Source organism: Protomyctophum parallelum, assembly GCF_964188405.1.
Source record: "Protomyctophum parallelum genome assembly, chromosome: 23".
Lineage (NCBI taxonomy): Eukaryota > Metazoa > Chordata > Actinopteri > Myctophiformes > Myctophidae > Protomyctophum > Protomyctophum parallelum.
Window position 1 is genome coordinate 4,293,845 of NC_139715.1, and position 16,162 is coordinate 4,310,006.

Genomic DNA, 16,162 nt, shown 5'->3' on the forward strand with positions numbered 1-16,162 from the left:
CAATTTCCACTCCAAGCCATCTTTGATCAGGTAATGGAGTCGTGTGACGGTCGTCACCCATGTATTGACAATTGGACACACCCGGTCAATTCCGATATAATGAACTATATTAACTATTAACAATTAACTCTATTTATGGGGGATGGGGGGGGGGATATCGGGTAAGGACTAGTGTAAAGAATTTTGCCTAAGCCTTATAGCAACATGCGCTTAGTTCCATTCCATCACCTGCATCTGCATGATCATTACACAGGCCTATTCTAGTCTTTATTTATTTCATATAGTTAAATAAAATCATGTGCTAAGTGGTTACCATAACGGTCTTGTCCAGAAACAACACACATACAAGAGTGTATAGCCTAGTTTATTTCAATTTAAATTGTGCGCGCGCACACACACACACACACACACACACACACACACACACACACACACACACACACACACACACACACACACACACACCCCCACACACACACACACACACACACACAGAGAGGGCTGAGAGAGACAGCGAGCAGGCTCTCCCTCTCTCTCTCTCCAAGTTAATTAATTAAGTTATAGAAGCCAGCGAGCAATACAGAGAGAGACAGACGACAGTATTTATTTCAATTCAACATATACGCGCGTCTCTTTGAAGAGACGCACACACACAGAGAGAGAGAGAGAGAGAGAGAGAGAGAGAGAGAGACAGCGAGCGGTCTCTCCCTCTCTCTCTCTCCAATAGAATGAAGGTATAGAAGCCAGCGAGCGATACAGAGAGACAGACGACCGTATTTATTTCAATTCAACATATACGTGCGTCTCCCCCCCCCCCCCCCCCACCCCACAGAGAGGGGGGGGGGGGAGAGACCGATCGACTTTCTTTAATTCCTTATATAGGGGTTTGAAGCCGTATCGAAAAGCCGTAGTGAGCGAGCGGGCGGAGCGAGAGAGAGAGAGAGAGTGAGATCTATTATAGATCTTTATCTAATTAATTAATGAATTATGATATATATGTCGGACGTATGCCCCGTCGGACGTATGCCCCGTCGGACGTATGCCCCGTCGGACGTATGCCCCGTCGGGCCTATGCCCCGTCGGGCCTATGCCCCGTCGGACGTATGCCCCGTCGGACGTATGCCCTGTCGGACAAAAGGCATGCACTCCAAGACTACAGCCCCTTCCGCTATGTCAAGATCCTTTTCAGATTTGATGTTACAGAATGGCTGCGCCGACGCATGGAGGTTCCACAATCCAAACATAAAGGAATATTCGTTTTTTTCTCCGGTTCATCGTTCGTACAGCCGCATTGACTACTTTTTCGTTGACGGCAAACTACTCCCTAACGTCCTCTCTACACAATACCACGCAATTGTTATAAGCGACCACGCTCCACTATCTCTGGATATACGCTTACAAACTCACTCTAAAATACGACCTCTCTGGAGATTTAACTCCCTTCTTCTCTCAGATGAATCCTTTTGTGATCATATCTCCTCTTCCATTGATTTATTTCTCACTACTAATAGAACCGAGTCAATACCACACTCCCTGGTATGGGAATCGTTAAAAGCCTTTCTCAGAGGCCAAATCATTTCTTACTCTGCTAATCTCACGAAACAATACAAGACCAAAATCAACAGACTCACTAAATCCATCCTTAATCTAGATCATCAACACGCCTTGCATGCCACCCCGGAACTGTACAAGGACCGCTTGAACCTACAAGCTGAATTTGATTTACTTACAACTAAACAAGAAGAATATATGCTTCTACAATCCCGTGGGAACCAATACGAACATGGTGAGAAAGCAGGTTGCCTACTTGCCCACCAACTCAAACGCCAGGCTGCCTCACGCTTGATCCCTCAGATTAGAGACACCTCGGACAACCTGCTTTGTGACCCTGCTGACATTAATGCAACATTTAAATCATTTTATTCCACGCTTTATAAATCAGAGTTTCCCTCAAACACCATTGCTATGGACAGGTTTCTTAATAACATGAACTCACCTACTGTCAACCTTGCTACTGCAAGTGAACTGGATTCCCCACTGAAATTACATGAGGTGATTAATGCTATAAACTCAATGCAAAGTAAGAAGGCCCCAGGCCCGGACGGCTACTCGACTGCATTTAAAAAAAAAAAATCTGATAAAATTGCCCCGGTCCTTTTGGACGTGTATAAGGAATCAATGGAACGTGGTACATTACCATCCACTTTAACTCAAGCTTCAATTTGTGTATTACTCAAAAAAGATAAGGATCCCACCCAGTGTGGCTCGTATAGGCCGTTATCTCTTCTAAATGTGGACGCTAAAGTGTTGGCTAAAGTTCTGGCAGGCCGTCTGGAGAGTATTGTCCCTGACATCATTTCTAAGGAACAGACAGGTTTTATCAAGGGTCGACAATCATTTTTCAACATACGCACACTCATGAACATTATTTACTCTGGCCAAACATTAAAAGCTCCCAAACTCGTTATCTCGTTAGACGCAGATAAAGCATTTGATCGAATAGAGTGGGAATATCTGTTTGCGGTCCTTAGGAAATTTGGATTTGGTGATCGTTTCATTTCATGGATCCGTCTTTTATATACTAACCCCCTTGCCAGTGTGTGCACAAACGACACCCGATCGGAATACTTTAAGCTAGCACGTGGCTCACGCCAAGGATGCCCTTTAAGCCCCCTCCTATTTGCTTTAGCAATAGAACCCCTATCGATAACTTTACGTTCTTCAACACTATTCCAAGGAATTTCTAGGGGCGGAATAGAACACCGGGTATCCTTATACGCAGATGATTTATTACTGTATATCACAAACCCTACCGTTGCGATTCCCAATTTCATTTCCATCTTACACGACTTTAGCTCTTTCTCAGGCTACAAACTCAATCTCCAAAAAAGCGAATGCTTCCCCCTTAACATAACTAATTCCCAACTTCAACAACTTAACTTACCTTTTAAGATCACCCAGTCAGGATTTAAATACCTAGGGGTCCATGTTACTCGCTCCCAGTCGGCTCTACTCTCTGCTAACTTTACACCGTTAATGTCTCAAACTAATTCAGATTTTCAGAGATGGAAGAACCTTCCTCTAACACTAACGGGTCGTATTAACGTTATTAAAATGTCCATCCTGCCTAAATCTTTGTACTTATTTCAAACTATTACGTTATATCTACCCAAATCTTTTTTCCAATCGCTAAACAAACTGATTACAACATTCATTTGGGCAGGGAAGCATCCCAGAATCAGTAAAAATGCACTACAGGAAAGCAAGGCAGAAGGAGGCCTCGCTCTCCCAAATTGTATGCATTATTACTGGGCTGCAAATATCCAAAAAACACTCTACTGGTTACATGATATCAATACTTCCTGGCACCCGATTGAAGCCAACTCCTGTATCTCTACATCCCTCCCGGCCTTACTGTGTTCACCCTACCCAATATCTCTATCTCAGTTTACAAAAAAACAGGTTGTCCTAACCTCATTAAAAATTTGGTTCCAGTTTCGGCGACATTTCAAATTCAGTTCTGCTTCCATTCTAGGTCCTATTACTAATAATCACAGATTCCCCCCCTCTGTTTTAGACGCTTCATTTTTACTGTGGAAACTAAAAGGAATCACTAGTTTCCAAGATCTTTATCATGACAATATATTCTCTAGCTTCGCACTTTTATCAAATAAATACAACCTTCCAAGTACACACCTGTTTCGCTACTTCCAGGTGCGACACTATATATCCACACAATTTCCCTCTTTCCCATCATTACCAACTTTTCAACCATGGGAAAAAATACTAAAACTTAACCCCAATCAGAACTCACTCATCTCTAATATTTACACTAGCATTACATCCCTCAACAGTAATACAAATACAATTAAGAACAGAGCCGCCTGGGAGAATGAAATTAACACAATCTTCTCGGACAATTGGTGGGGTAAGGCAATTGAAAGGGTTAATTCTTCCACTCCGTGTGCACGATTGAGTCTTATACAGTTTAAAATCCTCCACAGGATCCATTACTCCAAAGCCTGACTAGCAGAGATATATCCTAATGTGAACAACAGATGTGACCGATGTAACCACGCCCCTGCTGATCTTAGTCATATGTTATTTTTTTGCCCTAAACTATATATATTTTGGGTCTCTTTCTTTCAAACCCTAACAGATGTCCTGGCACTGGACATCCAACCATGCCCTCGCATAGCCATCTTTGGGGTCCCCAGTGACACACTAATCCTTCAATCCACCCATGCATGCATTCACCTCCCTTTTGGCACGAAGGAGGATTCTGCTCATGTGGAAATCCCCTCCCCCCCACCTATATCCACCTGGCTGGTAGACGTGATGTTTTTCATAAAGCTCGAAAAATTGAAATTCCAAACTAGAGGCTCAATCGGGAAATTCCATGCTAGATGGCGGCCCTTCATAACATACTTCAACGGCTTGGAAACACTCCCGAGCGATCAGTTGTAATTTTATCTAACTGCCCAGCATCAATTTCAACGTCCCAAGGAGGTATGCAGTAGGCTATATTATAATGTTTGTATCTTATTTTCTGTTTGTCACGTTCCTTAATAATTTTTAGTTTTTTATTTATTTTCTATTTTGTTCATTCGTTGTTCTTTTTTGTTTATCTTGCTTATTTTACTATTTGTTTTCTCCTTATTGTGTTGTATTTACATTTATTTTGGTCCTTGTGTTCTGCCTCCCCTGTGCCCCATGGGAGGGTGAACGGGAGGGTGGGCTGAGCAAGCGTGACCACTCTTGGTCACTCTGCCCAGCCCAAGGGGAAGGGTTGCACAAAAAAAACAAAAAAAAGGGCGGGGAATGTCACCAACAACAATGACGATGTGAAACTAACTTTGTACACCTCCCTGGATAAATAGATATATATAGAGAGGTGCTGGAGCCACAAAAGGAATATGAGGAAAAATAAAGGGAAGCTCCGCACACTCAGATCTGCGCACAATCAGTTTATTTTTGGCAAGCTTTCGGTCTACTGACCTTCTTCAGGCATTTACTTGTCATTAACACTTTCAGAGGCAAGGACAATGACCCATGTCTAAAGTCTAGGGGGAAATAATATCTGTTGATGATATAATAGTTCATGCAACCAGACACCACATACCAATATGCTTTGTATAACCACTTAAGGGTTATATGCATTTGCATAGCTGTAAGGACTAGCTTCACCACTCTATAAGGTGATATTTATTGCAGGACAGTCCTATTGTTATTAGGCCAAAACATTAATACATATTACATAATAAAGACATAAAATTCACAGCACTCTTTCAATTGTCTTACTGTAGCAGTGCGCTGTTCATCAAATCGGCCACATTTCTGCAGCTCCTTGTACATCTCACCACGTGGTGCATACTCAAGGATCAGATAGACTCGTGAGCGGTCTTGGAAGTAGTTGTAGAAGCGGAGGATATTGGGATGTCTGAGGAGAGGGAGAAATTAATAGTGTTTAATCTGCTAGTCTACTAGACTGTTTACTAGCAGTTTGCAGAAGGGTAGTATTGGACAGGGTTAGCAAAATCAACAGGGCAAAAAAAAATCTGTATAGGGGTTTCTCTGTAGGAAAATGCAAGACTACGGTTGGTTCACTCGATTGAACTCAACTTTATTGTCACATCACAGGTTTACAGAAATAAAAGGGTGAAATTCTTTATTGGAGAAGCTCCATAAAAAATGGAAAAACTACCTCAACCACAATTGTTTTTAGGTTCATACAAGTTGGACATTTTATTCAGAATCAAACTGGATGCAAATTGAATCTGGAAAGGTCTTCAACTAAGCAAATACTAAGTTATAGGATTGTTAAAATAACATGAACATTATATTACATACATAAATACTAACCTGAGATGGGACTGAATCTCAATCTCCCTTCTCAGCTGGTGCTCCATGCCCTCTTTTTGTCTCCACCAGGCCGAAGGCATGTGGGGAGAGTATGTTTTGCACTCCGTCCGTCCGCGTGTGTGTGTGTCCGTGTGTCCGTGTGTCCGTGAACAGCTAATCTCGGCCACCGTTAACCCGGTCGATGCCATATTTTGCACACACACTCCCTGGATGCCAACCATGAACCTCTGCCCCAAACTTTCCAGAACGGCCTGTTATAGCGCCACCAGGAGGCCGCTTTGTGCAAAACAAGTTTTTCAATGCCATATTTTGCACACACACTCCCTGGATGCCAACCATGAACCTCTGCCCCAAACTTTCCAGAACGGCCTGTTATAGCGCCACCAGGAGGCCGCTTTGTGCAAAACAAGTTTTTGCACAGTACACCTACAGATTTTGTCCAAACATCACGCAAATTGGTACACAGTCTCTCTAGAGCCATTCAACGAAACGGGTCTTTCAGATTTATCAGACTCCATCCTGATTGGTTAAGATTGGCTTCCAAAGTTCACAGGAGTGCTCAGTTTCAAACAAAATGCTGCAAATCATGAACACATCGCGTGATTTCCGTGAAATTGTGCACCCACATTCCCACTAGGCCGAGGACGAAATGCCACATGAACAATTTCAACTCAGCCTCAAGGTGGCGCTATAACTGGCCGAAAAGTGTTTTTACCTCTAACTGCACGGATCTGTGGATAACCTGGTGGAGACCTGTGCCCGGAAGGGCACTTTTTCTAGTTCTATCTGAGACTTGAATATCACCTTCAGCGCCACAGTGGCTTTCACTGACTTCTCCCTAGCAAGGTAAACATTTCCATACTTTCCCTTCCCCAGTGGTCGACCAATGTCAAAGTCATTGACATTGAATGTCCTGATGAGAAGAGAAGGATGCACAAAGTACGGAATCACTGCTTAAGAAAATCAGGCTGAGAGCTTTGTGTGCTCTCAGTGGAAAACAATCATCTGGCTGCTCCAATACACTGCTTTTATAAGCCTGAAAAAAAAAGATCCGGAACCGTTAAAATCCTAACGAATCCCAACCCTATAGTCTTGGCTGGGGACTACGCAACAGACGGACACGTTTCATTGTTTGTTAATCCACCTTTTTATTACAAAACATAAATTTGAATTTCATAAAGTAATTTACATTCACAATGTGTATTCACATATTTACACATCAAGGTCGCTCATTACAACCATGATCAATCTTGGTCTCCTCTTGCTGACTGGCAAAACAATTCACACAAAAACCAATAGGCTAAGTGTATATATCCCATAAGACTGGAATTAAAACAATCAAGTGCATACACATGAAAACAAGTGCATGCAGCACAAGCATACTAATACAGTTAATCACCAGAGCTAGAAGAGGTATGAGAGGTCCAAGCTCATCTACACTGTGCATAATCTCTGCAATAAGCAACAGTAACATATTGGTCCATTTGACACACATTCAGATTGTTCCCTTGTTTTGAGGAATTTTAAGAAGTTTGCCTCGAACATGAATTGCTTCCACTGGAAGCCCGTGAGGAGAATGTCTGAACCAATACACCACAATCCTCAATTTACCCTTTTCAGTCACATGATGTGGGACATGCCACTTTAGCTCCGTTTATAGTCCTGACAACTGACCAAAGGCATTGCCATCGTGCTCAGCTGATACACTTTGTGTCCAGGCTCTGAACCAGGGTCTTTTGGCAGGACAGCAAGATGGCGGGGCTGGCATGCAAAGCCTTCTTCAGGTTGAGCAGGCGCAGGCACTGGGAGCGAAAGCGTGCGTCAAAGAAGGCATACAGGAAGGGGTTGAGGCAGCTGTTGACGTAGGCCAGACAGGTGGCATAGGGGTGAGCCAGGAGGAGGAAACGTAGGAAGGCACAGGAGTCCGGGGCCAGGTTCAGGTAGGAGAGAGCGTCGGCACTCTTCAGCACGTGGAAGGGAGTCCAACAGGCGGCGAATACCACTACCAGCGTGGTGATGGTCCTCAGCAGTCTCCGCTTGCGCTGCTCTTCCTTGCGCAGCAGCCGGCCGTCGAAGTGGCGCGTGACGGTGCATCCGATGAACAAGTAGCACGCCATCATGGCCAGGAAAGGTAGGAGAAACCCCAGGACCGAGGAGCAGAGGCTGAGGCCGGCCACCAGCAGGCTCTCTTTGTTCTTATCCGTCACCACCAGGCTGAAGTCCATGACGCAGGAGGTCCGGTGGCTCGTCTCCTCGTGTTTGGTGGTGCGGAAGATGAGAGTGGGCGCAGCCAGTAGAGCAGACAGGAGCCACATCACTGTCAGGGACGCCCTCATGTGGCCCCGGGTACGAAGCTGTGAGCTGGACATAAGAGGGCACAGAGAGTTGTTTAAAGCTGTTATAGTTAAGTATAAGTATAGCTAAAGGAAAATAACTGAATTTGAACTAATACACATTTTATAAAAACTGAAATAATATTTAAAAGATACCTGTAAAATGGATTGTTTGTTTACAAAACTTTCAAAAAAAGAACTAATCATAGAGAAAATGTGCTTATAGTTTTAATCTTTCTTCTTCATTTCATTCATAAAATAAAATAAAACAACTGGAAACCCCACGTTTAAAACGTCCTATATTGAAATTGAAAATAAAAAAGTAAAAAACCCAAATCAAAATGAAAGTCAAAAACTCCAATCACCTCGAGGAGGAGCGTACGATGGCCAGGTAGCGGTCGTAGCTCATACAGGTGAGGCAGTAGACGCTGGCGTACATGTTCAGGTGGACCACGTAGCTGCTGACCTTGCACAGGGCCACTCCGAAGGGCCAGTGGTAGCCCGTGGCCGTGTACACCGCCCACAGAGGCAGGGTGAGCACGAAGGTCAGGTCGGCCGCGGCCAGGTGGCCGATGTAGACGTCGGCGGTGCGCCGTCGCTTGTCGCCCCGCCGTGCCCTCCACACGGTGAAGATGACCAGTCCGTTTCCGGACAGGCCCAGGGCGAAGATGAGCACGTAGAGCAACGGGACGACGGAGTACGAAGGTCCCCACTCTGAGTAGTCGCACGACGTCTGGTTCTCCTCGTAGTCATAGTACTCGTAGACGCTTTCGTTCTGCATCTCCGTCTCCATTTTTTGTTCCTCTCTGATGATCCCGTTCTCGTATTTTGAAATCTGTATTTTTAGTCTGTGTGTATAGGTTCAAATTAACGAAACTTCAAAAACAACGTTCCGCCGTGTGAAGCTATACTTCTGATGGACGTGATCCCAGGAGAAGTTGTCAGCACTCTGAAGTGTGTCTCACATCTGAGTGGTCTGACCCTTATATACCCCTCCTAGCCTCACCTCCAACCTAGGACATGCCCTAGTCCCATCCTAGGACATGCCCAAGCCCCCTCCCTCCTGACATGCCCAAGCTCCCTCCTAGGACATGCCCTAGCCCCCTCCCTCTTAGGACATGCCCAAGCCCCCTCCCTCTTAGGACCCATTGTTCCTCAATTGGGGGTAACCCCAGGGGTGCACAGAGTACTACAGGGGGTACTTGAGAATAATAACAATAATGACGTAACATTTTAACAAACGTCAAACGTTTTAACATGCTGATCTGTAAAGTGTTAAACCCCCCAAAAACAAACTTGACCAGCACAACTGTTATTGAATTGAAAGCAATAGGCCTAATTTATTAGCCATTGTGGACAAGTTCACGATTGTGTTCTTTTTTAACCCTTTTGTTACACCATATAAATAAACAAATGCAGAATATTCCATAAAAAATATTTCTCGTCAAAATATATTTAAGTACCATCATCCGTGCCCATACCCGAGGCGGGGTTGGCGAAAGGGCCTTTCTGTGTGGAGTTTGCATGTTCTCCCCGTGTCCCCTAGGGTAGGTACCCTCACAAAAAGCATGCAGTAATCCTGGTCTCTAAACTGCCTCCCCCTGGCCAGCTGGGGGGGCCCGATGGAGTGGAAAGGAACTGGTCGGAATAACGTGTTCCTTCCACGCACTACGTCCGGCCGGGGAAACTCTCCCCTGTCAGGTGAAAATAAGCAGCTTGGACTCCTCATGCATTGAAGGAAGCATGAGGTCAGTCCGCTGCCCCCCCAGGTTAGCAGAGGAATTGTAGCGCCCAGGATTGCATTAGATAATTGACACTGCAGGTGAAAAAATGGGTTACAAAATTGTGGGATGAAACATTTTAGGAAAACAAATATATATATTATACAGCAATACATGGCAACTTGAGATACTCTTCTTTAATATTTCGTCATGGCTTTTCAAAAGAATAACAAAAAAATAGATTTCATGGGGGGGCTCTCATGCATGGGGGGGGGGGGGGACATTGGTGAAAAATGTGCATATAATTTTTTTAATATTCTTAAAAAAATATACATTAAATTGGGAACTTCTCCTTTGGTCAACCTATTCATAATGTGTGAGAATACAAATATATAAATATACAAAATATATACAAAAATAATAATAATTTAATATGCGCTTGAGTGCATTCATTCACAGAAAGAACAGTTTGCCAGGCCTAAGTTATGAATCACAAGCGTACATTAATCAAGATATCACAATTATGCCGCAAACAAAATACTAATCATGTGAGATTAAATGGAGTTTCCATGATAAAATTATCACTGCACTATAATTAAACTACATGGAGCATGTGTGGACATGTAAAAATGTAAAATATCACACTATAATTAACAGCATATGGAGCATGTGTGGACATGTCGGTTGTTCTGCCAATGAGCTGTTTAACAATGGAGTGTTCTGTCCATAATGGCTCCTTCTCACACCTCATTGAATGGACATAATTTACATTTCAATAGTTGTTGTGTCATGGCTGCCTACTGTACTGTACATGCTAAACATGTAGGCTGCAGAACAAACTAAATGCAATGGCTTGAGCCATGGTGAACTTCTCAGCAGATATAGCAGGTTGACAAGTTGAATAGAAATGTGCCGTTATGAATATATTTATTTGCAGAGGGCAAGAGGGTCCACTTCAGGAAGGAACAGACATATCTTTTAATATATCTTTTTACTTTACTGGGATCCAGTGGAGGGAGGGGCCAGGATATGGGGTGACAACTTAAACGTTTGAGAACCACATGCTAAACGAAATGGAATAGAGCCTTAAATTAGTATAAGGGTTAATGCTGCATTAGATCAGGTAGACGGCAAACGCCATGTGTGGAGGGGGGGGTCAAAATCCCTGTAAACCCCCAAAATGTATATAAAACACCATGCTATCATCATAGCAGATTATCTATCCATCTCTATCTAAATGTATATAAAACACCATGCTATCATCATATCAGATTATCTATCCATCTCTATCTAAATGTATATAAAACACCATGCTATCATCATATCAGATTATCTATCCATCTCTATCTAAATGTATATAAAACACCATGCTATCATCATATCAGATTATCTATCCATCTCTATCTAAATGTATATAAAACACCATGCTATCATCATATCAGATTATCTATCCATCTCTATCTAAATGTATATAAAACACCATGCTATCATCATATCAGATTATCTATCCATCTCTATCTAAATGTATATAAAACACCATGCTATCATCATATCAGATTATCTATCCATCTCTATCTAAATGTATATAAAACACCATGCTATCATCATATCAGATTATCTATCCATCTCTATCTAAATGTATATAAAACACCATGCTATCATCATATCAGATTATCTATCCATCTCTATCTAAATGTATATAAAACACCATGCTATCATCATAGCAGAGTATCTATCCATCTCTATCTAAATGTATATAAAACACCATGCTATCATCATATCAGATTATCTATCCATCTCTATCTAAATATATATAAAACACCATGCTATCATCATATCAGATTATCTATCCATCTCTATCTAAATGTATATAAAACACCATGCTATCATCATATCAGATTATCTATCCATCTATCTATCTTCTCCTTCTTTGACCAACAGTAAACCAATTAATTTAACCCTGTCGGTTAACAGCACTGAGACTTCTCAAAATATACTGCCCAGTGGCCAACCCAATCAGACATGATAAATGGTGCAGGTAGTTGTGGTATTTGCTTTATATTGGCTTAAACTAAACATCCCCCATAACCAATTTGATAGGGTTGGCAGGCTGCACATGTGTGGGTTGATTGGGTGGGCATTTGTGTCGCAATGCCACACATTGTGAGCTTTGTGATATTGGGATATTTTCAAATACTTGTAGTGGAGTAAACAATTACGCGTCTCTGAAATGTAGTGGAGTAGAAGTAAAAGTGTTGATAATTGGAATTACTCAAGTGAAGTACAAATACCTCAAAATTGTACTTAATTACATTACTAAATGTACTCAGTTACTTTCCTCCACTGCCAACTGGCCAACAGGATCCTGTAAAGTAATGAGGAGACAGATCATCTGAGGTGGGAGATGATGACCTCTGACCTCTAGAGGCTGTTTTATGGCTACAGGTTGAATCACTTCTTACTGTATATTTTACTAGACTTTGAAGAAATATGTGCTCTTTCACACTATAAGTGAGTTCATAAGCAGATAGTTATATAGGCTAAATGTAGATAAAATTCTATTCCATATAGGTGTTATTACTGTACGAACTTTAGTTGTGGAGCTAAAATTGTTAGAGTGAGGACATGTCAAACTCGTATTTTATAATTAATCTTGTGCGCTATTGCTAATTGTAAGGCCTCGAAACATCAGATCTCAAGGTGCTTGGCACCATTTTAAAGATCCTTTCATGCTGATTTTTTTACTATTTAGTACAACCATGTGCAACTTTATTTGAGTCTTTAATGACAGTTCGAATCACAAAAAAGACGAATATTCTTTTCAATTTCAACAATTTAGATTATAACAATTTTCGCATTCATCGGTCTGTAACTCAGGGTAGGAGCATCCTACAGAAACCAAACGCATGTCAGAGTAAGTTCAAAGGCTTGTGAATCCATAGGATACTTCGGCGTCCCTTAGGGTCACTTGGTTCGTCCACTAGGGGTGGCTGAAATTTCATAACAAACTCAGTTTTTGGAAACCTGAAAATAAATATAATCTTTAAGGTTTTTTTTTTAACCCTTACCCTCACCCTAACCCTTTTTTGACACTTCCCCTTAACTAATTTGGTGACGCTGAGTCGATTGGTGCAGGTCTCGAGTGTCGTAGACACTTGGAAGTGGGTGAATTAGCCTTTTAACGTCCAAATTATCCCTGCTATATATATAGCAGCATATAGCATATATATATATATATATATATATATATATATATATATAATGCTATATAGAGTCTGGAACTACACCTCCCGAAATACGAGTAAGGAAGCTGCCATTTCTGTTCACGGAAATATATTTTAAAATATCTTTAGAGCTTATTCTTTTCTCCTTTTCTCCCAAGCAACAAGCTATATATGCTTAGATGATTTCTATTTATATTAGGATAAATTTGCGCAACTGTAAAGACAAAACGGAAGTGGGGAGCAGACCAGTATCCACTTCCGCGTTATATTTTACTCATGACAGCTCTTCCGTTGCTCCAGACTGTATGACGGAAGCATTTATAGTTTACTCATGACAGCTCTTCCGTTGCTCCAGACTGTATGATGGAAGCATTTATAGTTTACTCATGACAGCTCTTCCGTTGCTCCAGACCAGGGGTGGGCAACTGGCGGCCCGGGGGCCACATGCGGCCCCCACCTTCACTTAATGTGGCCCTCAGGTTCCATCCTGTCGTCGACAAACTCCTGGTTCATGTATAGCCCAACACATGATATGAGGGCAAGTATGTGCACCAGTCTTCCCTGCTTTACCGGGGAGGGGTCATTTACCACTAAGCTGGGGAACCTCTGGAGCACGGCTGCCATCCAGGGGAACCCCAGCTCTGTCCACTTGGCAATTTTAGATTGAAACACCCCTTCCTGCTGGAGCTTCTCTATGACACGGGTTGTGAAGCTGTCCACTTTGAGTACTGCCAGAAATGGAGCTTCACCCTCGTCGTGAATTGTCACGTAATTTGGGGCGTCCTTAAGTCTTGGCTGGGGACTACACATAAGAAACAGACAGACACGTTTCATTGTTTGTTAATCCACCTTTTTATTACAAATCATAAATTTGAATTTCATAAAGTAATTTACATTCACAATGTGTATTCACATATTTACACATCAAGGTCGCTCATTACAACCATGATCAATCTTGGTCTCCTCTTGCTGACTGGCAAAACAAGTCACAGAAAAAACAATAGGCTAAGTGTATATATCCCATGAGACTGGAATTAAAACAATAAAGTGCATAGACATGAAAACAAGTGCATGCAGCACAAGCATACTAATACAGTTATTCACCAGAGCTAGAAGAGGTATGAGAGGTCCAAGCTCATCTACACTGTGCATAATCTCTGCAATAAGCAACAGTAACATATTGGTCCATTTGACACACATTCCCACAGTGTCTGCACCGTAGGCATACTGCAGATTGTTCCCTTGTTTTGAGGAATTTTAAGAAGTTTGCCTCGAACATGAATTGCTTCCACCGGAAGCCCATGAGGAGAATGTCTGAACCAATACACCACAATCCTCAAGTTACCCTTTTCAGTCACATGATGTGGGACATGCCACTTTAGCTCCGTTTATAGTCCTGACAACTGACCAAAGGCATTGCCATCGTGCTCAGCTGATACACTTTGTGTCCAGGCTCTGAACCAGGGTATTTTGGCAAGACAGCAAGATGGCGGGGCTGGCATGCAAAGCCTTCTTCAGGTTGAGCAGGCGCAGGCACTGGGAGCGAAAGCGTGCGTCAAAGAAGGCATACAGGAAGGGGTTGAGGCAGCTGTTGACGTAGGCCAGACAGGTGGCGTAGGGGTGAGCCAGGAGGAGGAAACGTAGGAAGGCACAGGAGTCCGGGGCCAGGTTCAGGTAGGAGAGAGCGTCGGCACTCTTCAGCACGTGGAAGGGAGTCCAACAGGCGGCGAACACCACCACCAGCGTGGTGATGGTCCTCAGCAGTCTCCGCTTGCGCTGCTCTTCCTTGCGCAGCAGCCGGCCGTCGAAGTGGCGCGTGACGGTGCATCCGATGAACAAGTAGCACGCCATCATGGCCAGGAAAGGTAGGAGAAACCCCAGGACCGAGGAGCAGAGGCTGAGGCCGGCCACTAGCAGGCTCTCTTTGTTCTTATCCGTCACCACCAGGCTGAAGTCCATGACGCAGGAGGTCCGGTGGCTCGTCTCCTCGTGTTTGGTGGTGCGGAAGATGAGAGTGGGCGCAGCCAGTAGAGCAGACAGGAGCCACATCACTGTCAGGGACGCCCTCATGTGGCCCCGGGTACGAAGCTGTGAGCTGGACATAAGAGGGCACAGAGAGGGTTGTTATAGTTAAGTATAAGTATAGCTAAAGGAAAATAACTGAATTTGAACTAATACACATTTTATAAAAACTGAAATAATATTTAAAAGATACCTGTAAAATGGATTGTTTGTTTACAAAACTTTCAAAAAAAGAACTAATCATAGAGAAAATGAGCTTATAGTTTTAATCTTTCTTCTTCATTTCATTCATAAAATAAACTAAAACAACTGGAAACCCCACGTTTAAAACGTCCTATATTGAAATTGAAAATAAAAAAGTAAAAAACCCAAATCAAAATGAAAGTCAAAAACTCCAATCACCTCGAGGAGGAGCGTACGATGGCCAGGTAGCGGTCGTAGCTCATACAGGTGAGGCAGTAGACGCTGGCGTACATGTTCAGGTGGACCACGTAGCTGCTGACCTTGCACAGGGCCACTCCGAAGGGCCAGTGGTAGCCCGTGGCCGTGTACACCGCCCACAGAGGCAGGGTGAGCACGAAGGTCAGGTCGGCCGCGGCCAGGTGGCCGATGTAGACGTCGGCGGTCCGCCGTCGCTTGTCGCCCCGCCGTGCCCTCCACACGGTGAAGATGACCAGTCCGTTTCCGGACAGGCCCAGGGCGAAGATGAGCACGTAGAGCAACGGGACGACGGAGTACGAAGGTCCCCACTCTGAGTAGTCGCACGACGTCTGGTTCTCCTCGTAGTCATAGTACTCGTAGACGCTTTCGTTCTGCATCTCCGTCTCCATTTTTTGTTCCTCTCTGATGATCCCGTTCTCGTATTTTGAAATCTGTATTTTTAGTCTGTGTGTATAGGTTCAAATTAACAAAACTTCAAAAACAACGTCCCGCCGTGTGAAGCTATACTTCTGATGGACGTGATCCCAGGAGAAGTTGTCAGCACTCTGAAGTGTGTCTC

General features: G+C 43.3%; 4 protein-coding genes across 4 annotated transcripts in view; 1 reads left to right on the plus strand and 3 right to left on the minus strand.

Moving 5' to 3' along the window:
* The window catches only part of LOC310854364 (stomatin-like protein 2, mitochondrial), a gene marked incomplete at its 3' end in the record, with an annotated part of 440,440 nt that overhangs the window by 295,779 nt on the left and 128,499 nt on the right, over window positions 1-16,162 (plus strand). The gene's annotated exons all lie outside the window — the stretch shown is intronic.
* On the minus strand, window positions 1,325-7,104 carry LOC310854361 (aurora kinase B-like; the record flags this gene model as incomplete). Its single annotated transcript, XM_083758960.1, has 5 exons — window positions 1,325-1,336; window positions 5,302-5,440; window positions 5,863-5,912; window positions 6,637-6,775; window positions 7,079-7,104. The coding sequence occupies 5 exons, from the start codon at window positions 7,102-7,104 to the stop codon at window positions 1,325-1,327; spliced, it is 366 nt and encodes a 121-aa protein (XP_083615086.1).
* On the minus strand, window positions 7,557-8,988 carry LOC310854362 (apelin receptor B-like; the record flags this gene model as incomplete). Its single annotated transcript, XM_083758961.1, has 2 exons — window positions 7,557-8,223; window positions 8,561-8,988. The coding sequence occupies 2 exons, from the start codon at window positions 8,986-8,988 to the stop codon at window positions 7,557-7,559; spliced, it is 1,095 nt and encodes a 364-aa protein (XP_083615087.1).
* Window positions 14,569-15,992, minus strand: LOC310854363 (apelin receptor B-like; the record flags this gene model as incomplete). The annotated part of the gene is made up of 2 exons (XM_083758962.1): window positions 14,569-15,235; window positions 15,565-15,992. 2 exons carry the CDS (start codon window positions 15,990-15,992, stop codon window positions 14,569-14,571), a joined length of 1,095 nt encoding a protein of 364 aa, XP_083615088.1.